Source organism: Candidozyma auris, chromosome 6, assembly GCF_003013715.1.
Source record: "Candidozyma auris chromosome 6, complete sequence".
NCBI classification, from domain to species: domain Eukaryota; kingdom Fungi; phylum Ascomycota; class Pichiomycetes; order Serinales; family Metschnikowiaceae; genus Candidozyma; species Candidozyma auris.
Window position 1 is genome coordinate 879,461 of NC_072817.1, and position 24,117 is coordinate 903,577.

The following is a 24,117-nucleotide window of genomic DNA, read 5'->3' on the forward strand; positions in this document are numbered from 1 at the left end:
TAATCTAAGAAGCATAGTAGCTCAAAAAGAAAGCATCATTCACAAGCACCGTGAAAGTAACAGCCAGGATTCAATTTCCTGCTTATATACCCTCATCTTTATATGCTCTCACGCCCTGAGCTCCCTCGATATTCCATTCTTTAAGTGCGCGATCGCGTACCTACTCTTTGTTTATCCCATCACGTCAAACCCACAGCTTACTTTCTAAAACCAACCAAAGCTATGTCAGACTACTCAGACGAGTCATTTTCAGATGACTCTTTTTCAGACATCGAAGTCATGGAGCCGAAGAAGAAGTCAAAGGCTTCAAGAACACCGCTCTCAGACTCTTCTTCTACTAACACGGCCCCAACGTCTAATGGTTCAGCTCTGAACGCCTCGGCCCAGTACCAGAAGTTGTCGCAGCTAGAACATATTTTGAAACGTCCCGATACGTACATTGGGTCTGTGGAGAAGAATGAGGTGGAAATATGGCACTATGATGCGGAAAGCGACCTGATGAAGTTCTCCAAGGTGACGTTTGTGCCTGGGTTGTATAAGATCTTTGATGAAATCTTGGTCAATGCTGCCGATAACAAGATCAGAGACCCCAAGATGAAGAACATCAAGGTGGACATCGATCCCGAAAATAACACCATCAGCGTGATGAACGACGGGAAAGGTATCCCTGTGGAGGTCCACGATAAGGAGAATATGTACATTCCAGAGATGATCTTTGGTAATTTGCTTACATCTTCGAACTATGATGATGATGAGAAGAAGGTTGTGGGTGGTAGAAACGGGTTTGGCGCCAAGCTTTGCAATATCTTCTCCACGGAATTTACGGTGGAGACTTCTGACCAAAATACAAAACTAGTGTACACACAAACGTGGACAGATAACATGTCCAAAGTCTCCAAGCCCAGAATCACGAAAGCGAAAAATAAAAAAGAATACACCAAAGTCACGTTTAAGCCCGACTTGTCCAAGTTTAGTATGGATTCCCTAGACAACGATATCCTTTCGGTGCTCCGCCGAAGAGTGTACGACTTGTGTGGTACCGTAAAGGATTGCAATATCTTTTTGAATGAGAAGAAACTCAATATTCGTAACTTCAAAAGCTATGTCGAGATGTACGTGAAGGCTATCCAAGAAAGTTCCCCAGATATCGCTATCGAAAACGAAGCTAATAACCGTACTCCTATCGTTCACGAGGTGATCAACGACAGATGGGAACTAGCGTTTGCCGTCAGTGACGGTAACTTCAACCAAGTGAGCTTTGTTAACTCCATCGCCACCACTGCTGGTGGTACTCACGTCAAGTACGTCACCGATCAGATCATCAACAAGCTCATAGACGAGCTTAATAAGGGCAAGAAAGGTAAAAAGGCAATGATTAAGCCCCAACAAATTAAGAGTAACATGTTCATTTTCGTAAATTGTTTGATCGAAAACCCAGCCTTCACGTCTCAGACAAAAGAACAACTCACAACTAAGCCATCTGAGTTTGCTTCCAAGGCCAAAGATAAGGTTGTTATCAGTGATCAGTTCATCAAGAAGCTTTCGAAAACGAGTATCGTTGAAACGATTCAAAGGATCGTTGATGCCAATGAAGGCAAGGCATTGCAGAAAGATGATGGTAAGAGAAGAACGCGTATCAAGGGTCAGGCTAAGTTGGTTGACGCTAACAAGGCTGGTACCAAAGAGGGATACAAGTGTACTCTTATTTTGACAGAAGGTGACTCTGCTAAGTCCTTAGCTGTGGCAGGACTCTCCGTCGTGGGTAGAGATTACTACGGGTGCTTCCCACTTCGTGGTAAGTTATTAAACGTGAGAGATGCATCAACAGAGATGATTGCTAAGAATGCAGAAATCACCGCTCTTAAGCAAATTATCGGTTTGCAGCACAGAAAGGCCTATAATCGTGACAACATCAAGGATTTGAGATATGGTCATGTTATGATCATGACGGATCAGGATCACGACGGGTCGCATATCAAAGGCTTGCTCATCAATTTCTTCGAGACAAGTTTCCCTGGGCTTCTTAATATTGATGAGTTTCTATTGGAGTTCATCACGCCAATTGTTAAAGTGTCGATTAAAAACAGAGGAAGAGGAGGTGACACTAAAATTCCATTCTACTCGATGCCTGAATTTGAGCAATGGCGAGAAACTGAGGGAAAGAACTGCCGATGGACTCATAAATACTACAAGGGTTTGGGTACCTCGACAACGACAGAAGCTAGAGAGTACTTTTCCAAATTGGATAAGCATTTGAAGTACTTCCATGCCCTTCAGGACCAAGACTCGAGTTTGATTGAATTAGCGTTTTCGAAGAAAAAAGCTGATGATCGTAAGGAGTGGTTACTAGGTTTTCAACCGGGCACTTACCTTGATTCTGACTTGACCACCATTCCTATCAGTGAGTTTATCAACAAAGAATTAATTTTGTTCTCCATGGCTGACAACATAAGATCCATTCCTTCTGTACTAGATGGCTTTAAACCTGGACAGCGTAAGGTATTGTACGGTTGCTTCAAGAGAAACCTTAAGAATGAAATGAAGGTCGTTAACCTAGCTGGTTACATCAGTGACAAGACAGGTTATCACCATGGTGACCAATCTTTAGTCCAGACTATTATCGGTTTGGCTCAAAACTTTATCGGCTCTAACAACATCAATCTCCTCAAGCCAAATGGTGCTTTCGGAACAAGAGCTGCTGGTGGAAAGGATTTCTCTGCTGCAAGATATATTTTCACCCAATTGATGGAAATCACAAGAAAGGTCTTCAACCCGTTAGATGATCCATTGTACACGTATGTTCAGGATGATGCTCAAACCGTTGAGCCCGAATGGTACTTGCCTGTGATTCCCATGATATTGGTTAATGGTGCTGACGGTATTGGTACTGGTTGGTCGACCAACATTCCATCTTACAACCCTCTCGATATCGTTGCCAACATCAGAAGACTTATGGCTGGCGAGGAAGTTCAAGAGATGTATCCATGGTACAAAGGTTGGGAAGGTGATGTTGAGAAGGTTAGTGAGGGAAAGTACAAGCTCACTGGACGCATTGAACAGATCGACGACAAAACGTTAGAAATCACAGAGATTCCCGTCAAATCGTGGACAAATAATGTGAAGGAGTTTTTGTTGGATGGTGTGAACTCTGATAAGCCTTGGATCAAAGATATGGAGGAGCAGCATGCCGCAGGTATTCGATTTGTCATAAAGTTGACTCCAGCAGAGATGGAGAAGTCTCACCAAGTTGGTTTACTTGAACGCTTCAAGTTGATCTCGACAGTGTCCACTGGTAACATGGTTGCCTTCGACCCATCAGGCCGTATCAAGAAGTACGAAAGTGCAAGCGACATTTTGAAGGATTTCTATTTTGTGCGCTTAGAATACTACCAAAAGAGAAAGGATCACTTGTCGGAAGATTTGCTGAACCAATTGATGAGGTTGAGCGAACAAGCACGCTTCATCAAGTTGATCATTGATAAGCAATTGAGTGTGTCAAACAAGAAAAGGGCCCTTTTGGTTGAGCAGTTGATCGAGATGAACTTTGCTCGTTTCGACAAGCATGGTCGTCGTGTGAATGCTAACGAAGGCGGTGACTTATTTGTGGAAGCCGAGGAGGCGTTGCAGGAGGAGGAAGAAGAAGTTGGTGATGTAAGTCTACTTAATTCCAGAGGTATCAACGACTTGGAAGAAGAGGATGAAAGTGAGCACAAACCGGAAAACATCTATACTCAGTATGACTATTTACTTGGTATGTCCCTTTGGTCGTTGACAAGAGAAAGATACGAAAAATTGTTGAAGCAGAGAGATGAGAAAGAAGCTGAGCTCAACTTATTGTTGAGCAAGAGTGCCAAGGATTTGTGGAACGAAGACCTTGAAGTCTTTGAGACCGCATGGGAGAAGTTTTTAGCTGAGGACGAGAAGGAGAGGTTCAGTATGATCGGCGGTACCAAGGGTTCTAAGACAGCGGCCAAGAAAAGACGAAAGGCCGTAAAAGACGAAGACGAAGACTACGGGGTGCCCAAAAAGAAAACGAAGAAAGTCACGCCGCCAAAACTGAGCACACCTAAGCCAACGGTCAAGCAAGAGCCAGGTACGATGGCTAAAAGTAAGACGCAGAAGCAGCTTCCATTTGTTAAGTCCGAGTCGCCCGCTACAAACCCAAAGCCCACAGCTCCTGAGGATAACCTCCTTACGTTCTTCAGCAAGCCCAAAGAGAAGAAGGTGGACAAATCAAAGAAGAAGACGTATATGTTCGGTGACAGTTCCGACGACGAGATAATCGAGAGGGTGTCACGCACAATTGAGGATTCTGATGGTGATGAGGTCAGTGCCAGCACCAGTAAAGGCTCCTCTAGAAACAGCACCAGCTCGCCTGAGATCGGGAGCAAGGCAAAAGCCAAACCAAAAGCTCTGGCCAAACCCAAGACCAAAGTGTCATCTGCGGGGCTGGACAGCGAACTCGATGACTTGATGATTGTGGGGGAAAAGTCACCGCCACGCAGGAAGAGAACGCTGGTGAGCTACCAGGTGGAGGAGTTGCTGCTGCTGTCTGAACAAGAGGAGTCTGAGTCAGAAGACTATACTGACGGCGATTAGACCCTGCCAAGTCGCAAAGAAAAAAAAAAAAAAAAAAAATAAGTGAGGATGGTTAAGTGAAATGGGTGCAAATGTAACATGCAAGAGCATGTAGAGACGGAGACAGGACCAATTTCACCCGAAAAAAGATGACCGGAGGCTGGCCAGAGAAAAGTGATCAAAACTCTATAGTCTTTGATTGCGGGAACCATCCAATTAGCTATATCATGCTTAGCAGCCAAGCTTCGATACCCGAGGCTAACGCTTGTGACAATGGAAGGTGGGAGAGCGAACAAGGCAGGCGAAATAGTCAAGGCACAAAGGCGGACAATGTGCGGCATGCACAGAGGCTAAGTGGCCGCGCATCGAGCAACGATCCCTTGACAAAGGGGAACCTCCACAACAATGCCTGGCGAATGAATTAGAGTTTTCACGAGGAACTAAACAGCCAGATGGAGATGCACGTAACGGAAAAATGAAGGCACATTGTGTTTCCCGACGATCGAAGCAAGGGGGACATAATTGTCAAAAAGAATAAGTTGAAATGAACACACACACACACACACACACACACACACACATAAATGGCGGTTGTGTGCCGCTTGCCTCGGGTGAAATTTGGTGGTGTGTGTCTGCGGCGTGTTTCACTTGATTCACGTTTTGCGAGTAAAATATGCCCAGCCACTTATGTTTGGAAGCACTGAGTATTCCAGAAGATGCCATAAACAAGAGAAGGTAAATAGCTGGAGAATTGAATGAAATACAAGAGTAGATAAAAAAAAACTATCAAATATTTCCAAGGTAGTCAGTAGTAAGTCACCATTTCCGGCACCCTACCACGAGCCCGCCAGTCCTTGCAATTGCCTTGCCCTTTTCTTCTTCACTTGCCTTCTTTGAGTTATCGTGTCGGCATAAGGGGACCATCCGCTGGGCTTATATAGTGCGATGGAAGCACCCGAGGCTAATTCCCACACCTGCAACGCCTTTTTGGAATCTTTACCCATCAACACCCCCAAGACAATCTTGATCAGGTCTTTGAAACTTAGTTCGACAACAAAACCTTCCACCACGGTGACTTTCAGCAGCTAGCACCTCCAACCTAAATACTTTCTGTGGTAGATCACTCCATCGACGCTGATCGCGCTGAAAATCTCACATCTCCTCGAAAACACACCCTCGAGCTTGGTCGGCGCCAGAGGGCCATGAACCACGAGTTTCAGAAAAATAACCCCGGCCAGGCGCCTCGTCCCTACACAATGGCAGCGTACAGCGCTGGCGCAAGGGACCTGGAGAGTCCTGGAGGGCAGCCAGCGCCGGCAACAACCACTGCTGGGGCCTTGGCCAGTGCTGACGTTGGCGCTGGCGCTGACGCCGTGGAGCAAAACGTTCCACTGGCGATGGTGCAGAACTTGAATATGGCGCCGTCGATGATGGTGGGCTCGTATGACGTGCAGCCAGACCACCAGTCATATTCACCAGGACAGCGACCTCCTCCTCAGTTGCACCCATCAAGCGGTCTTCCGGGCCACATTCAGCATCAACCTCAGCATATCCCCCAACAGCATACTCAGCATCAATCTCAGCATCCCCAACAGCATACTCCCCTCCAGGAAAGCCAGCAGCCCCAGCAGCCCCAGCAACATCATCAAAATCAACAACAACAACAACAACAGGCTCCTTTGCAGCATCTAAATACTCCACTTCTGCAACAATTCATCCTGGCTCCCCAGCTGGCACAGTCTCAGCTGGCGCATCCCAACCAGTACCCACGGCCTCCCCAGGCGGCATATTCCAATGGGACGGCTGATTTTCGAAGACAGCCCCAGCCCCAGCCCCAGCCGCCTCCGCCTCCAGCCCAGCATCCACAGCCGCCAGATTTCCAATTGCAGCCGCCAAGACGACCAGGACCTTCAGGCTTCCAGGACCACGACGTGGAGGTTTTAAAACAGCTTCTTCCAGTGGGCGAAAAGCATAAATGGAAGCAGATTGCAAAACGAATTAACCGGCGTAACGCTGCAACCAACATCAATAATACGAATGGTGGGGCCAGCGACAACGGCTCCTCCAGCGTCAGTTCTACCACCACGGGCGTAAGCGCAACGCCGTCTTCGCTCGAGCTGGAGGACGACCTAGGGCCTGGTGGCCGTAAGAGCGTGTCGGCGTCGTTTGCCATGAGGCAGTACCAGCACATGTTGGGTTTGCCCAAGGCGCCCAATAGTTTTGGCGATTTGGGGTCGTCGTTGCCATACGCTGTTGCAGTGAGGGGGTGGGACGACATCGACGACGAAAGCGCCCATGTATTTAGCGAGGAGGAATAAGCAAGCGTTGTTGGTTTGAAGAGGGCACTCAGGACGTATGCAATGTTCAGTTCATTATCACGAAATATTACGAACCCCCAATGTGAAGCTCCAACAAGCAAGATGTAGCTAATAATATAGCTAATGATGTAGCTGAGGGATGATGAGAATCTCCTGGCTCTGCTGTTCAAATCACCAGCGCCTTGTTATATTCTCTTCAATGCATCAACAGCTGCCTGGACCCATGATGTTCGTCCGCCACAACCATCAACATTACTGAAAGCGCCGCAAAGTTGATGATGGGCTGTAAAGCTCGTAAAGCTCTTCCAAATTGACCAACTTTCTCGCGTAGAGGTTGATATTTAACCGTTGTTCCCTGTTCCTCACACTCTCACAAAGCCCCTCTCTCCACATTCCGTCAATCACAGTCCCCCATTGTCTTCGGCACCACCATTCTCTTCTTTCTTCAAACCCCTCCAACCACTTCTATGCTTCTCATTTGTTATCGTTACATTTTTCACAAAGCACAAGTCCCGGATCCTCCCTCTGTTTGTTCTCAGCGTGGCCCAATCCAGATTCCGGGAAAAGAGCGTCCCTGATCAAATTTTTCACGAGCTTCGAATCTGGGAACCCATCGTAGTAGTACGCTTCACTCTGCTCCTCCACGGCCACTTTCTTCATTCTGCGCTTGTACACGATCTGTTCTCCCTGTTCAGTAGTCACTGTGATCTGGAAGAGCCCCGGATTCTCGAAACTGGGACAAAGGGCCACTTCAGGCACCAAATTCTTTTCTGGATCGCTGAACGTCTGCAACACTTCTTGCATGTACCACACGGCCCGATTCTGCCACTTGCAACGGGCACAGTAGTAAATGGATACTTTCGGCAACGGCATGGGGGAGAAGAGAGGTTATACTGAGAAGTGAAATGTTTCGCGATGTCACATCCTGAGCGGTTGGAAATACTACATTGAGCGGAAGATGGTAACAGAAGAGAGAAATATGAATTGCTAAATTTTTGAAGGCCAAGATAGGAGTCTTCAAATTATCTATAAAATGTTCTATTTGGGCTTTGCAGCTGGCGGAACCCTTGGTCTGCGGGGGCTCACGGTGAGGTTTTGCACTCATTGGAGATATGGCACCGTGGCTATTGCTACACTACTTCTGTCTATCTTTTTTGATGAAAGTGGTCAATTTAAAGAAGCTTAGCAGCTCCTTCGTTACCGCATCTCATTCTAAAGAGTCATGCTAAGCCAGTCCCACTTCCCAGAAAGCTCCTCCTCGTTGTGGCCACGCTTCTCTTGAATTGGTGGAAGATCACTCTCCTTCATCACGAAATCTCCCATCTGCCCCTGACCGGGCGACGCAGCCCCACTGTGTCTGTCTTTATGCGGTGAAAGCAACGATGGCTGTGCTGGGGCGTTCTGCAACGCCAGGATCGGTTTCCTCTTGGGATCTTTTCTTTTTGCTGCTGCCTTGGTGGGCGTCTTTTTCTGGTCTTTGTCGTACGGCGTGGGGTTGTAGTCGTCGCCGTCTTTCTTTTTGTCGTTCTTCTTGTCGTTCCCCTTCTTTCCTTCGGCGTTCTTCTTGGCCTTATCTCCTGACCGAGCTCTCTTTTTAATAACATCTGTTTTGAGACTTAGAGGTCGAACAGTACCATGAAGTTTGAGGAAAAGGCCACAGGCGTTGCACAAGGGCTCTCCTTGTGGGTTTCTTCGCCAAAGAGGCGTCGTTTTCGTATGGCAATTAGTGCATTCGACATGCCCGTTTTGAACACTGTTGTTCCCCGGTGTCGAAAGAGCTCGAGCGGTTCTTTGTTCTGATGATTCCTTGCCTGAGTCTTTACGGCTCCGAGTTTCCTTGCTTCTTTTCTGGGAGGAGATCAGCCGTGAAGCGCCTTGAAAACTGTTTCTGTTAAATAGCTGAGGTCGGCTTGCCGAGGCAGCAGCAGACATAGCGGGAGTGTCGTCGAAAAAGCTCTCGTCTCGTTCGTTCCAAGAAGCCAGGTATGATGGGGTGGCGGAAAGCTGGGGCCTGCCAAAAACGCTAGCGTTATCGAAAGATGACGCTCCAAAAGGAGCGCTTTCGTTCATCGAGAACGCAGTCAGCGCCGATCTCGAAATCGACTGGCCGAGGTGGGCGTTGGAAGTATCTGAAGGAACATAGGCCACGGAGCCCGGTACCGAGCCCAGGCCCAGGCCGTCGTCTAGCTCGTAGGGGCTGCTCCAGTCTTTACCAAAATACTCGGCAACACTGACCAAAGAGTTATCTCTGGCGAACTTGCCGCCGCCCATGGATTGGCTGAAGGACCCTGACACTGAGCCTGGAACCGACGCCAGTGGAGCATACGCAGTGGGATCAAACAGCAGCAGAGGCGTCTGGCGCTTGCTGGGGGGTTCGTAGTAGGAAGTTTGAATATTGATCGGACGTGGGGCGCTCAGAGAGATGCCCCTGGCGACGGTATGGCCGTGCGTCATGTTGTTATTAATGGTATTGTTGCTGTTGTCTATGAGGGTAGCTTGTGAGCTGGCCATGGAGTATTTGGAGTAGCCGCCAAAGCTGTGAGGAACCGTAAAGGAGTCGTTGGGGCCCTCAAACGCTAGTGGGTCGAGCGAGAAGGCAAAACCGTGGTCAGAAGCAAAATCCATTGGGTGGTCGGCATCGAAGCCAAGCGAACTCTGCTGACCAGGGTTCTCCTTTAGTGCCGCCGAGAGGTTCAGGTGGACTCCCCTACTGCCGTGGCCACAGGCTGCACCACAGGCAGAAACGGGTTGGGTCTCTTTCTCGAGGCGTCAGAGGAAACGGAACCAGCCTTTCCCGACGACGACAGCGGCTTGGACGGGAGACGCCCACACGAAGATGAGGTGTTTTCGTAGTCTCGTCCAATGCGTCTGATGTGGGCAACGTAGTCGAACTCCTCGTGGCCCGGGTCTGTGCGCAGAAGCAGCGGCAGCAGCTCCTCGGCCTTGTTGTAGTCTTGTAGGCCTGGGTGGTTGAGCAAAGGCAGCAGCAAGAGCTCCAGGATGTGGGAGAGGTTGTTCAGTTTCTGGCCCACGGTGTGCATCATCCGCCAAGTCAAGTTCTCCATTCTTGTGCGGTACGGAAGAAGGTTTTTGGCGTTTTTGTACATCAGCCAGAGCAGCTTAGCGTTGCTCTCATCGGGCATGGCTCAAGGTGGTGTAAGAAGTCCTGGTGAAAGTAGTCCTGGTGAAAGTGTTGGAGGAGATGAGTGGAGCAGGAAGGCAGCAGGACGAGGTGTATCAGACGCCAGTCGGCAACAGCTTCCGACCAGACACGAAAACCGAGGGCACGCAACCAGAGTTCATGTTGAAATGGTAAAGGGACCTGTCTGGGTACATGGGCAGACCAAGCCCTCGGAAATGGCTGCAAACGTCTTATCTCTGGCCCCCGGTGCGAACATCCCATTGGTGCGATATCAGCCGGGCCCTACGCTAGAGAAGAAACGCTGCGCAGGCCTAGTGGGGGCAACGCAAGGGACAGAAAAAGGGTATCTGTGGTTGCGCCTTGGGATGATACACTGTTTTGAGACTTTTCGGTTTGACTTGCTTGTGTTTGATTTTTTGTTTGTTGTTTAGGTTGTTCATGTCTCTTTACGGTGGATCTTCGCTGCCGTTGACAGCTCGCTAACGCTATCGCTTGGGACTAGATGCAGTCACGATAACTTCCTCCTCCCGAGGTTCTCCGGGGGCGGACCTCTCCCGCTGGCGGTCTCTCCCAGTTGCCTTGTTGAGCTACCTCTAGCGGCTATACCTTTGGATGTGCATGATTAGCAGCCTGTGCTCGCTTTATGGTGCCAGCGCGCCATGGCGCTTGTTTGGGAAATGTGATTGCACGATGTGGATGGACAAGCTCAATGTGGTGAAGTGATAGAAGTGGTCTTATAATTGTTTGTTTGTGCACATTTGTAATGGCCAAGGGAACACAACGTTGAACATGTAGGATATCTTGCGATCGTAGTTTGAACCGTGATCGAGTAAAAAGCATCAAAGCGGGCACGGCGCAGGGGTAATTTTGAGCGAGCGAGTGGAGGTTCCGCTATCAGAACGTTTAAGCCTAATTTCGAATAAAAAAAAAGGCTGTTTTTCGGGATTAGCATCCAAGCCTTTAACACCCGGATGACTATTTTTGGATAAATTGTTCGACATGCTCGTCTCTCATCAGGGTTATTCCCTCGGAGTCGCTACGACGAGATAATTCAACGTTGATCGAGCAAGGTCGTTGTCATGCTTTTTGAGTCAGTAATTATCCCCAAGTAAGCATTTGCAATGGTACTGCTGCATCATACGGCACCTTCCTGACTTCTGGAATAAAAAGAAAAAGAAAGAGCTAAGAAGCAAGATGACGAGACGAAGAAAGATTCCGCTTCAAAGGGGCCCGAGTTTCATCATTGAACCTACAGCTCATGTGGTTATGTCTAAAATGACCTGACATCGCTGGAGGAACGCAAGTGGATTTGCAATGTAGAAGACTCTTTTAAATATGCCACGGATATGGTTTTATAAATTTGCCTCACGCTCCGGGTACTCATTATGTATTTGCTTGTTGAAAAAATAGATTACTACAAAAGAATACTGGGGAGATTATAGGCCAGAAATGATGTAAGATGGTTTCTTCTGTGAGCTACGGCTGATGAATAGTCACGGGTCTCTATCTGAAGAAAGATGGGTGCACCTGTATAACTCAGTCGACAGTGCTATTGTGATACAACCATATCACTCAATATTCTGGCTAGTCAATACTCGAGGAGGAGAAGGTCCATAATGTGTGGAGCCGTTTGATGCTCTGAGTCTGTGAGATTTTATGATTTGATGAGTGAAAAGAAAAGATTACGAAAGCCATACGTACACCCATCGTCCCTTCGCTGCTTGTATATAGCCACGAATTGCTTATCACTGTTGGTTAGGTTGTTAGAATCGTAGCACAGCGAATACAGCATTGTACGGCTCATAGATTCGTACAACTTCAAGCGTTCTTTTGATATAACTCATATTGTCATCACACAAGAAGTGCAATTCTTTATTGTTTTATTGGGTATGGGGGTGGATCCAAAAGGGGTCTCGAACAAATAAAGAAAAAGAACAAAGAAAGAAATAAGAAATCGTCCCTTCTGTATGTACATTATCATAAACGAACATGTTTCATTCCCAACTGGTGCCTGCAGTTCTCAAGGATCGAGTTGTAATCACTCCTTTTGATGCTTTGCGCTGTAGTAGCAATTATCACTGGCTGAGTTCAAATATCATCTTTGTGAGCAACTGCTACTTCCACTATTGTGTACAACGGAGGTGTTTCTTCAAATATGTAGAGAAAAGTCGCGTACGACATTTTTGCAGCCATTGCCAAACTCTGAAATTGGCCACAGCGTAAAATTGCCCATAAACAATAAATGAGTTCGAGAGAACAAAAAATCAAAAGCTTGCTTAACGACAATGCTGTCTCCGTGGTGCTCATAGAGTTTCAGCCCGACAAGTCCTATTGCCTTTGATCCTTCTGGGGCCTCCTAAGCGATGATATTTCATACTCGGATTCTTTTTTTTTCCTTTTTTCTTTTTTTTAAAAGAAGCCTCTCAAAACAGCAATTGTGATAAGTTCCACACTATACTTTGAAAGCCCTCTAGGTCAAGTAAGCTGATGTTTTTATTCCTTGTCTCCTTTGTCGCCAAATTGTAGGAAAAAGCACCCTGTGCGTCTTTATGCCTGACAAGCTTCCAGAAACATCTCAAGCCTCAGAAGAGAACACGGAAACAAGATGAAGGAAGTTTTTTTTCTATTTGTTGACGAGCATCTCAAGTCGTCGTGCCCTTACCAGTTGCGCAAACCCACTTCTCAATATTCTTTGATGCCTCAGCTCTTTCCTTAAGACTACCTACTCCGACTTCGCTTTGAGGCGTTTTTTCTTATTGCTGGAGAGATGTCCTGCACACGGTTCGCGCATACCGTGCGGATCCCAGCTTGCAGCCAGCCTTCAAAAGGAGGTGCAAGAACTAGTCGAAAATCGTTGAATATCCCAAGTTTTTTTTAAAGATTCGATTGAAAAGCTCTTCATTGGCTTCAGAAAGCCCATTTTCTCAAACATTTCTGCCCTTAGTCAAAAAAACCTTAACACCACGGTGCCCGTCCCCCCACCAAATCCTTGCCTCCTGAGCGCACTTTTTTTTTCCTGCCCTGGGCGTATACATTTCCCTCCTTGCTACCTTCCTCAGCCTTATTTTTTCCACCTCCCTCCTGGTCTTCCCAACGTTTCCACACGTGTCAGCTATCTTCCTGGCTTGATAATACAAAAGCAAATAGCTCATAAATAATCTTTGCAATAGAAAACTTGGCCCCTATTGCATTTGTATTATCGTGTTGCCTGCTCCGTTTTCTTTCCCTGTCCGGCCTTTTCCCTTTTGCCACCTGCTGCCTGCCACCTTGACTAGACTTAATTGAACTTGGCCTCTGCCGCCACTGTTTTCACTTTCCCTTTGCCATGGCCGCCAGTCTTCAAGAAATGTACCCCAAGAGAAAGTTGGAGTTGGAGGATATCACCAACAGACACAAGAAGGCGAAACAGGGCAAGGAGTACTTCCACCAACTGCAAATGCAGCCACAGCCACTCCAAGAGAGACTGCCATCTCCGTCGTCGCCTTCGTCTTCGTCCCTGCCTCCTCTGAAACAGAGGTCGAAGTCCGTGTCGTTTGAGCTCTCCAAGAACGAGCACTATGAGAACCTGCCTCTTTTGACGCCCAAGGAAGACGACTTTGTTTCTGACACAGAGTACAACCAGCACCGCTCGGAGTCCTCCGAACAGCAGCTAGACAGAAACCCAGACTACGTTGCCTTGGGCGCCACGGCAGATATGCTACACATGACGAAAGAGAAGATTGAAGACGACTTGGCCGAGCTCCTCTCCCTCCGGAAGGCTGCCAAGGTCGAGTCCAAGCTGGCCTTGGTCGACTTTTACGTCCGTCTCATCTGCAACGACAAGCTGCACAACTCCTCCTTCTCCAGCTTGCCTCAACAGCATCGCATCGTGTCAGCACCCCACATCAACTGGGGCAAATACCACAAGGGGTTGCAAAACGCCTCTATATCTCACGACTGTACGAACGATTACGAAAAGGTGTTCAAAGGGTTGAAGATGTTTCCAAATTAGGCATCCGTCATCCCTTACCACCATTTTTATGTCCTGTGTATACTACTACCACATCTTTATAGACCCAGCGTGTTGGATCTACGTGATTTCGGCGTGTCTCCTTCACTCACGTCTTGGCCTTTATAAATAGCTTCCCTATTTGCTGTTGTAGCACATCAAGATGTCGTGACATTCTTCATTAATATAGCCTTTATTTCTTACTATCAGTAGTACTTGCAGCAGCAGCGCCTGTGGCTGTGTTAGAAGGCTCCTCGTCCTCCAGATCCGTAACCAAAAACGCATCCAGGGTCACGGGCACATCGGAATTGAGCGGTTGCCATTTATGTTGCTCCTCTTCTTTCGGGCGTTCACGTTTAGGCAACAGGGGCGCCTTCTCCAGATGAAGGTTTACATGGTCGTGGAAGTCCAGTGACAATATCTCTGGGTCCTCGTCAAAGCGCTTAGCACGCTGGTTCTGGTTGAAAGAAGAACCACCCAAGGCACCGAAAAGCTTAGGGCTCTGTGTACGGTTCTGGCCCCGGTTCTGGCCCCGGTTCTGGCCGCTACGGTTTTGATTCTCATTAGGGTCCTGAGAAAACTTCCTCGAGAGCCCCAGCACCCAGCCATTAATGGTGGATTTGGCTTCCTCGAATCCCTGGGTAAAAGTCTCCTTCAACTGCTCAATCTCATCAGGAGACTCTTCTCCAGGAGGAGGAGCGCTCTTCTTACGGTGCTGGGAACGGCGTCTTCTCTCTTCTCTCTCAAATTCCTTCTGTAATTGTCTTGCTAAAAGCTCGTCGTCAGTCAAATCCTGTTGTTTGGGAGGCACTGGCGGAGGCGCAGGGATGGCGATATCAGGAGTATACGTTGGGTCCAGCAAGTAGAGTAAAGCATTGAAGGCAGGGTCAGGTTGCCCTTGCGATGCAATCAAAATCGCCTGGATGTACTTATCTTCGATCTGTGGGAACGCATCCTTCAAGTCTTTCTTCACCTGGGATAAAGGCGAAAGAGGACGTGCTGGAGGAGGAGGAGCGTCTGACTCTTCATCAGCCTTCTTCGACGAATCCTTTCCAGATGATTTATCTTCCTTGTCTTCCTTGTCTTCATTCTTGTCTTTGGTGTCCTCTTTTTTGTCTTCTTTCTCTTCATTCTTATCGTCTTTGTCCTCTTCCTTCAGCTCGGACTCCTTATCAGTCTCCGGTTTCTTGTCCGACGTCTCAGCTTTCGCGTCTTTCGCTGAATCGTCGACCTCGTCGAGGTCAATTGGAGTAGTTGGGGCAACCAGCAATTTCTCTTTGGCCATTTCAATCGGCGGGTTTAAGCTGTAAGTGATACTAGGTTTAAGGTATCGTGTAACTTATAGATTATTGCGGGGGGTGAGTGTGTCGTGTGAAGACCAAAAGAAGGGTACATGGTGTGGCATAAAGACAATTGAAGAAGATACTATAAATTTCGATATTTCGCTTGTGTGTGAGCGATTAAATGCTTTACTGCTTGTCAACTTTGAGTGTATGAATATGTGTGATGTTCACTGCAACTGAATGTGGATAGACTGGAGCTGGTCCAATTTCGCAGCCATAGTCACAATACTCCTTTGTAGGACTGTTGTAACATTATTTTCACAGGAATCGTGATGTCTGGTCCTACTAGGTGACTTCCAAAAAAAGGAATCTGTATCGTGGCCTTTAATCTATCAACTGTCTCCTTGAGAGATTTCTTGAATGGCTGCGAAAATGAGCCTATCAAACTAGGAGGCACAGCCATAGCAGATAGACGTATGAAAAGTGTGAGTATCTAAGGGCAGTCCAATAATCAACAATGTAACCAGAAAAAATTGACTTGTACTTTTCTTTCTCAATTTTTGTTCCATTTGTGCTATTTTACATATTGTGTCTCTTCTGATCATAAAGAAGGGAGAACTGTGAATACAAACAAGCTTTATGGCATACGTCTCCCTCCGTGATGTCAGCAGCTTGGGTAGTCTTGTCAAAAAAACTTATCAAATCCACAGATTCATCAAAGCTTTGAGTGCTTTCAGAGCCCTGTTTGCAACTTCTTCCATCTTACCCACGTGACCTCAGGCCCGTAGTATAAATGTGCTGAAGCATCGCATCTACAAAATTCCTCATTGATAGTATTTTTTTATTCTCCGAAATATGCTAGAGCTTGGTATCATTTTCCTCCATTGATACTATAGTGTGGACAGCGGAGGCATAACCAAAGAACACCGGCATCGTGTTGTGTCTGCTTCTAGCCGCCACAAGGTGCCAGTGTCCGAAATCTCTTACTCTATATGGTCAAATGGACTAATTGGTTCAATTTTTTGATCCTCTCAGAATTTGCAAGATAACTCTTGAGTGCACTGTATCCTAAGATGCTTTAGTAAGATGAGTTGACCGTTCATGTTTCATCTGTCGTTTCGGTTCTTCTACTGAATTAACAGCCACCAGTGGGTTACAGTATATTGCATAGGTCGAATGGGATTTCTTGAAATTTACTTATTTATTAGAGGCTATGGTTTGGCTCTAATTTATCTTCGTCTACACTTTCAACTCTTCGTATAACTGTCTGTTGATGGTACAGTCGTGATGCAAATGTTACATAGATGGTGCCGTTGGCATTCGAATGAAACCAATGACTCTAATGCCAAATGGTCGATGATTCTCTTCTTCTATTCCCCTTTCTGCAAGCTTTTACCCTCACAAGTCGTTTTCGGCCTTTAACTTCTCTTTCACATCCTTCAACTCGGCTTTTCTTCTGTTCAAGTCCATGATTTCACACTCCTCCCACACGTGCTTGTCGTGATGGCAGTCCACCGACCCGTTGGCACTTTGCCTGAAGAGACACGTCTGGTAAAGGGCAAAGTAGGCGGCACATCTATCTCTCCACTTCAAGGGAACTTTATATTTCTGTAAATCGTCCTCGGAAACTGGAGTTAGTATTAAAAGTCATGAAGCGACATGCAGTTAGCAATACATACGGAGAGGAGGGAATTGTGTGAGGGCCATTGTGTGAAGAATAGCAGTTGGTTGTTCTCGTCCAATGGGAATTAGGGTGTTTGAAAATGTTGATGGAGGTGAGGTGCCGGGTACTATGTGCAGGTCGTCTTTAGCAGTCAAGGAACAGAAATCATTACAGAGTCTACAAATTGAGCGTGAGGAAAGAGCTTGATGAGACAGACCGCGGGCCGTGATGCTAACTTTCATGTTGTTTGGAATTTATGTGTTCATTGCGAGCGATAAGATCAGCTTTCCATGAAACCTTCGCTGAGCGTTCGTCCCATCAGATCCACCAAGTATGACATAATCTTTCAAAAATTTAGCTTGTATTGTCTGTTTTCACGTCCTGGTCAATCTCGTGTCAAACCTCCCTCCTCTCTTTGCTTCTGGCCTTCTGTAAGTCCGAATTTATTTATGCTATCTAATGCTTTTCAAGCCTCTGCTTCAACGCCACGTACTGGCACTCATAGAATGCGTCTTTGGTGGCAGAGCAGAATGAAGTGCCCTTATTGAGACACTTGTTATATTCTATCCATTTGGCAGCACACTTATCCCTGTTCAAGAAAGGAACATCGTACTCGTCCAACTCCTTCTGGGATGCTGATATTAGTATATGAAGTACACATATGGATGACATCGGTACATACGGATTGGTGGGAACTCGTAAGCTGGAGCAGCACCCATTTTAGTAGTATTGTGTTGTACAAGTTAGTTTTCTATGGTCTCTATCAAGCGCACAACTTGATGCCTAGGTGATTATTGGTGAATCGAACTATGTGCAGGACAGAATTTGTGTAGCCATGGGGGAGACGAAAGTCAGACAAAATTTGAATATTTTATAAAGAAGTGTTAGCTATTTCCGAAAAGGTCGTGTGGCTGTAGCTCGATATTTTGGCCTCGTGGTGCGACTCAGTGCTCAGCCTAAGAATTGACCACCCTGGTCTGCTAGATAAGTTTATCTCTCTCGATATTTGGCACTTTCCTAGTATCCTTGTTGCAAAGTTTGCATTTCGGCATCATGAATTTGCTGCAAAAACATGCTCGTGAATAGTTCAACGTATGTAGTGATAGGTTGCAAGGATGGCATGGATAATTGTCTGAAACGATGGTCTCATGATTTACCGTCTAAAATGCTTCTCGCTTTATTATTTCTAATCAAAAAGATCTTCATTATCTTAGAATTCCAAAAAAATGCATCGACTATCCTGCTCAAATGCAACAAAGGCGTATCCGAAAGTGAAGGCCCGATGACCGGAAATGAAAAAGCGAGAACCACCTTGAAGAATAACAGAACCAGCTTCAGCTGATGCAGCAGTCTTTAGATTAAAAAATTCGGTTCCCGATGTGAGTTGAGCATTTATTACCGCCTTTTGCAATCTATATTCCGTAGAATCGTTTAGGACGCCAATAGAAATTTTCAACATTATTGAGGAGCCCTCAATCTATATTGATAAATGGGCGTTTTAGTTGCATTTATGACTATCCACAAGAAAAAATAGCATCACTCAATCTTTTTCCCACATGGTACGATGGAACCGATTGAATGGGCATCCCTTTCAAGATGACAGGGGAACACCAAAACCGTACTCTAGACTGTTCAATTTCCACGCCCGGCCATTTTTGGATATCTCCCCTTTCTTGGCTTCCTTGTTGTTTTTTTCAGCTTTCTACTTCTGGGAATTGCTGTACTAGAAACTAGTCCATTACGCTGCAGAGACTGTAAGCCCAATTTTAAGCCCAAAGTCTGCAAATTTCCGTCGGCTGCGTAGATGATGTCGCTCTTGCTAGTATAAACTCTTCATCCACAATTAGTAGCTCATCCGCACGTTGTCTTCAATGTACCGATGCTTACCATGGGATGAAATTCGGTGAGGGCAGATACGTGAATAGTAGCACCTCTCACTTGCATGTCCACGGCTGCCGTGAAAACCCTTCGCAACCCCATTCGGCCATAAACTAAGCAAAATACCTTACAGTCTTCAATTTCCAAACAACCACAAAAACCGTAAGAGCTTATTTTGGCCAGAGATGTGTGGGGCACTTATACAGAGCTGCAATGATGGTGACCGTTGCAGATATTGGCCTCAATACACGTTCCCCAATTTCCAAGCCCCGATCCATTGGCCGTCTTGCAAGATTCTTCGGTATGGGTAATGGAATTATGCAAAGGGCAGATCAACTGCTGCAGCCTTGAAGCCATTTGCCGCAAAGCAAGATGGCTAGGATCTACAAGCGAATATGCTCTCATACGCAATTGCAACTAGCGAGACCAAAGCAAGTAGAAAGGCAAGAAAGTCTCGCAACGGTCTCGATTGCTTCCCATCGTAAAAAAAATCTGTTCTGAAGTGTCTGAATTACCCCAACCGCCCGCCTTGGATCTGCGCGGCTGTATAGCCGCCGTATGGCGTTAGCGGTTTTGGCGCTAGCGGTGTTGGTGTCGTCACCTTATTTTAGTCAATCAACATGCCGAAACGTCTGGCCGGTCATAAACTTCAGGGCTTTGATCAAGGCGCACATTCGTCGCAGAATGGCACGCAGCGAAGGTTCGGCCAAGGTTCTCTGAGGTTGGACTGAGATAAATCCGATCAGGTTCACGATTTGAAAGGATTTAGGCTAGTAGTGGAGTATATTATCGAAATTTGGCATCTTGCATCGATCAGAGCAAAATGTACATGGCCATCTGGGCTCAGAGCTTCTATTGACAAGGACAGTCGGTGTCTCAAAATATGCATGCGTTATCTGTCCTATCGCCTTTGGGAGCTGTGAGCCGCTTCAGTTCCGAGGGATTTATTTGACACGGCACTAGGAGAAAGCTGTTGAATTGACCGAGGTGATCTTTGGCGAAGAAGGCTGATTCAGTTCATCCATTCGCTGCCCTTTGCACACTTCACGAAGCCCTGATGATATGCCACAAATGCCAGGCTTAGAACCCAAAGACTCTGCCTCTAAGTGGCCCTTTCACTAATCGCCTTGAGCGAACATGCGTCAGGGAAATATGCATATCGTGCTTCCCCAACCCAACACCGGCAAACGAGGTGTTCCACAAAACAACCTTTGGTGAGCTTGTGAATTGCAATGCCACCGTTTTTGTGATCTGCTCCCCCAGCTACTTTTTGATCGATCGTGCTTTGCCAATGCTTAGGCGACCAATCTGCCTAATAAGGTAGCACTACACTAAGCATGGCGGTAGAAGAGAAGCCTTCCGGGCTTCCGGAAACTGTGGCAGTAAAGGAATAACTGGTGATATGTTTCCCATCACAGGAATCTCAAATGTCTCTGGCCAGATAATTAAGCTGGATTTACCCATGAATAGTGAATCATCACCGATTTTAACCGTTCTCAAGTCTTCTGGCTGGGCCGTTGATGATTGAAATGCACGAACAGATTCAATTGGGCGCTACGTTTAGCCGCTCAGCGTACCTTGAAGGTGGGCCACAAATTGAAGGGTTTCCAATGACTTTTTACGGGCCGCCCCGGGCACACTTTTTGAAAAAATAATTAACGGAAAATACGTGGAATGTTTCGTAAGTCATTCTCTTTCGATATTCTGCCCGAATTCTGGAGGCCACTTCTAACCAGTCCTTCAAGGCCCATGGCAAGGGCTCCTACCCTTTTGAGTGTTCCGACAGCGCTTATGCAGGCTCGCCTAATTTGCACAGCACAGGCACTCTCGTTAACAGGAGGTTCATGCAGGCGCTGTCGACGCAGAGAGAGTTCTATGCATGTGAGCAGGTTTTTGGTGGTGATGACGGATAAAGAGGCATGCGCATGGCGTTTTGATGGAGATGTGCCTCAGAACGGCTCCATCTATTCTGGCCGCTTTTGCAAATTGGGTTGCCAACTTTATTGAGCTTCTGGGGTCATTGAGTCGAAAAAGGATCTCGGTGAGGAAGACCGTTGAAATTTCAACACACATGAATCAAGCATCGCGATCGACGTTCTTCGCTGATCCCATGTGACAGATCCCTACTCATCATCAAATCCACCAGAGCCTTTCATCACCACAAATTACTTTGGTAATATTTACTAAGAACTTCGAAAGCCATGTACGGCGCTAACTGTCAACACCAATAACCCCGGTACTATCAGCCCTGGCCAGAATACAGATCCTCAGATCATCTGCACACAAACAATAGTCGCCACGGTCGACTTGAACTTTTTTGCCGTTAGATCTCAAGGACATCAATCTAATCATATAGGCAGGCGCTGTGCTAATCGTGGAAACGAGAGAAGGATTGTACCCATTGATGCTCTGATAACAGAGGGTCCTCAACGTTGCGCAAAAGCGCAAATTTTTGGGAACCATCGGCAAGCATCTTTGTGCTCAATCACTCGCGTGGCCGATATTTCCCGTCACTCTTATTCGCACACCAAGGGTCCTCATTTTATGTAGCCCATGTTTGCGGATGCTGTGCTCTCACAGTGAGGTAGAACAATAGGGTTATGCGATGGATGTATATCTCCACCAAGTAAGCTCAGCTAGAGCGCCCTCGATCACTCGTGCGAGAGCGAACATGCATCGAGGCGCTTCGTAAGTGGAAGGGTAACCAGTCTTGTGGCGGTTTGAGGTGAACATCTGCTGTGGGGTGTCAAGATACGTTTGCAGGACGGGCTATTCGTGACACAAGTTTTGAGGTCCCCCCAACAAATGTGGTTGATCTGATGCAAGCTGATGAAAATCGGCAATCGCTGTTTGCGCCGATTAGTGTATTTTGCTAAAGACTAGAACCTCCTGGAATGTAAAGGTTCGCAGGATGGTCTCCAGGAGTTCGTCTAGGGCGGGGCAAACGGAATTAAGGTCGCTTTGATAGCTCAGACAATGCTGCCTCTTTAAATTTTTCTCATCTAAATGGATGAAACATTAGCTTTAAGTCGATTATTTGCATCTTAAGCTGCCAAGAGTAACTCGGTTTAGATCCCGTTAACAATACATGCGCAATAGTACAAGGCCTCGCCAAGACGTTCCGTTTTACATCAAAATGAGAATATGGCCGTGAACCAGTATTGTCACCATTTAAACAAAGGAAATCACTTGGACTGGCAAGACAACATTGTTTGTGAGAATGCAGAAGCTCTTCTATGATCATACCACCTCCTTTTAATCAAGAAGTTTAGGAACTGTTTCGTACGCCTTGCAGTTATCTGAAGGAGTACTATTAACACATTACCAAACTGTAGTTATTAAATTAGTTAAATCTATAACTCCTCTCGGGCTGACCTGATAAGAATTTCACTATTTCGCGTTTAAGGAGCATGCCTTTGTTAGCGTCGAGGAATAGAAATAAAATGAAAGAAACTAAGAAAAAAGAAATATATAAAAGGGGAAGAACGTGAATGAAAATGGTAGTAGTATTTGCTTTTTAGTAGCTGCCAATATTTATTTTGCCGGACTGTACCACCGTGGGACTTTTCCTGCTTGTGCCCCATGGAAGGCTTCGAGAAATCGGATGATTCTCAACGCAACCACGCATGCCGACTACATTCACTTCTCCACCAAATGATTGTTCTTTTCTCGATCGATATTAATTTTTCCTTTCCTCGTGATTTTCGAAGATTACGAGACCACTGGTCTTTCTTGGCGTAGGGAAACGATCTCCGTACATCGTTGCGAAGATCGTCACTAAATAGCCCAAAGGAACAGCAGCGCCACGTTTTAAAAGAAGGGCTTGGTATGAGAACAAAGCTAACACAATCAGATGCATGAGTGGCGATTATCTCTTGCACTCGAGTAAGTTGCAGCCGAGGGACATTCTTTGGAGGCTAACAATTGATTGTAGATCTTATTATTGTAGGGAGGAAAGAAAGGAGCATTTCCCTTAACCACCGGTGAGGGTTTACAAAAATAGGTAATATTTCCTGGAAGCAGTAGCCTGTCTCTGTGAAAAATACCGAGACCAGCAATTTCTTTACGAAGCCCCCCTGCCCTAAAATTATCACACCTGAGCGACCACGATACGTGAGCTTATCGCCAACAATAATCTATGTACTACGGAAGACAATTTTCCAATTCAGGAAAGCCTCGACTCTGAGTGAACGGTCCAGCTCAAAGCATCCAATTGCAACTCTCAGTCAGCCTTTATTTTGGCACTGGGGCGGTTCTCCTACATGATATCTTCGACAACGATTATCACAAATCTCGTCACTGTGACCTCCCCATGACTCTCAAAACCTCATGCCATTTGGAGAAGTGGCACATCAATTGCATGCAGCCTAGCAAATACTAAGTGTACAATCAGGGCGCCCTTGAGGGCGGTCGGAATCAACGTGTTACAGCAAAGAGTTACAAACAAGAAGATAAGTTTCCAGAAGCACCATGCTACATAGCCGAAGTGCTGGAACGGAAACAAGTGACACGGACAAAAATAGAAACAAAAATGGAGAAACAAATCCAACGTATAGTAAAGATCTCCCGCGGACAAATCTTTGAAGCCCTGCCCTCACCAACTGGACGTGGCCCAATAGACCTTCACCTTGCTGCTCACATATTCTGCTAATTGGGGGCTTCTAGGATTTCTGGGGATTGTCAATCAGGATTTGCATCCATTGAATTGTAGACGAAGGAGGAGAGGGGAAGATGAGGATAACAGAGCGCAAATCCGATGCATTTGTCCCCCAAGTGCCCGGACCCCCACACGCCCTGGGGGCCATTTTGGGCTCGCCTGGTGTCGCCTGGGCTCTCCGGATGTGTCAGCCGTTAAGTTTCCTAACCACCAGTAGACGAGGTAGGGTATTTAGGGCTGCTGGGGTATATATTCCTGCGTATAGCCCGGGCGTCGTGGAGGAAACGACGCCGCAGCAACATACATGGCCCAATCAATAAAACCAGTGGGAATACACAATATTGGCGGGTGCCACACGCTTTCAACGCGCTGCGCCGCCATGCAATGCATCTGTCTCTTCTGCCACTTCCATGCATGCGTGAAGGCGCATTCCACCGACTTATCCACTGCCCGGGTGCAGAACGTAGAGCCCCTTCTCGCATGCAATCTGCTTATATTTCTGTGCAGCGACAAACTCTTCACATTCATGGGTATTATCTCGGCTAATCTCGTTTCTTCCCTCGTCCTCCATATATAAGAAGCTCCTCCCCTGATTTTGCAGCCACCTAGG

At 46.7% G+C, this 24,117-nt stretch overlaps 9 protein-coding genes across 9 annotated transcripts; 3 read left to right on the forward strand and 6 right to left on the reverse strand. All coding sequences in view use genetic code 12, as the record gives it.

Annotated features, from left to right (window-relative positions):
- Window positions 1-222: 222 nt before the first annotated feature.
- TOP2 (DNA topoisomerase 2) lies at window positions 223-4,599 on the forward strand (the record flags this gene model as incomplete). The annotated part of the gene is made up of 1 exon (XM_029034096.2): window positions 223-4,599. One exon carries the CDS (start codon window positions 223-225, stop codon window positions 4,597-4,599), a length of 4,377 nt encoding a protein of 1,458 aa, XP_028891659.2.
- Window positions 4,600-5,780: 1,181 nt separating this feature from the next.
- Window positions 5,781-6,896, forward strand: CJI96_0005075 (uncharacterized protein; the record flags this gene model as incomplete). The annotated part of the gene is made up of 1 exon (XM_029034097.2): window positions 5,781-6,896. The coding sequence occupies one exon, from the start codon at window positions 5,781-5,783 to the stop codon at window positions 6,894-6,896; it is 1,116 nt and encodes a 371-aa protein (XP_028891660.2).
- A 474-nt stretch (window positions 6,897-7,370) lies between these two features.
- Window positions 7,371-7,769, reverse strand: CJI96_0005076 (uncharacterized protein; the record flags this gene model as incomplete). Its single annotated transcript, XM_029034098.2, has 1 exon — window positions 7,371-7,769. The coding sequence occupies one exon, from the start codon at window positions 7,767-7,769 to the stop codon at window positions 7,371-7,373; it is 399 nt and encodes a 132-aa protein (XP_028891661.1).
- A 339-nt stretch (window positions 7,770-8,108) lies between these two features.
- Window positions 8,109-9,521, reverse strand: CJI96_0005077 (uncharacterized protein; the record flags this gene model as incomplete). Its single annotated transcript, XM_029034099.2, has 1 exon — window positions 8,109-9,521. One exon carries the CDS (start codon window positions 9,519-9,521, stop codon window positions 8,109-8,111), a length of 1,413 nt encoding a protein of 470 aa, XP_028891662.2.
- A 68-nt stretch (window positions 9,522-9,589) lies between these two features.
- CJI96_0005078 (GATA-like domain-containing protein) lies at window positions 9,590-10,039 on the reverse strand (the record flags this gene model as incomplete). Its single annotated transcript, XM_054702289.1, has 1 exon — window positions 9,590-10,039. The coding sequence occupies one exon, from the start codon at window positions 10,037-10,039 to the stop codon at window positions 9,590-9,592; it is 450 nt and encodes a 149-aa protein (XP_054558264.1).
- A 3,324-nt stretch (window positions 10,040-13,363) lies between these two features.
- CJI96_0005079 (uncharacterized protein) lies at window positions 13,364-14,029 on the forward strand (the record flags this gene model as incomplete). The annotated part of the gene is made up of 1 exon (XM_029034100.2): window positions 13,364-14,029. One exon carries the CDS (start codon window positions 13,364-13,366, stop codon window positions 14,027-14,029), a length of 666 nt encoding a protein of 221 aa, XP_028891663.2.
- Window positions 14,030-14,219: 190 nt separating this feature from the next.
- Window positions 14,220-15,311, reverse strand: CUE5 (ubiquitin-binding protein CUE5; the record flags this gene model as incomplete). Its single annotated transcript, XM_029034101.2, has 1 exon — window positions 14,220-15,311. The coding sequence occupies one exon, from the start codon at window positions 15,309-15,311 to the stop codon at window positions 14,220-14,222; it is 1,092 nt and encodes a 363-aa protein (XP_028891664.2).
- A 1,396-nt stretch (window positions 15,312-16,707) lies between these two features.
- On the reverse strand, window positions 16,708-17,016 carry CJI96_0005081 (uncharacterized protein; the record flags this gene model as incomplete). The annotated part of the gene is made up of 2 exons (XM_029034102.1): window positions 16,708-16,937; window positions 16,989-17,016. 2 exons carry the CDS (start codon window positions 17,014-17,016, stop codon window positions 16,708-16,710), a joined length of 258 nt encoding a protein of 85 aa, XP_028891665.1.
- Window positions 17,017-17,428: 412 nt separating this feature from the next.
- Window positions 17,429-17,691, reverse strand: CJI96_0005082 (uncharacterized protein; the record flags this gene model as incomplete). The annotated part of the gene is made up of 2 exons (XM_029034103.1): window positions 17,429-17,607; window positions 17,655-17,691. The coding sequence occupies 2 exons, from the start codon at window positions 17,689-17,691 to the stop codon at window positions 17,429-17,431; spliced, it is 216 nt and encodes a 71-aa protein (XP_028891666.1).
- Window positions 17,692-24,117: the final 6,426 nt, after the last annotated feature.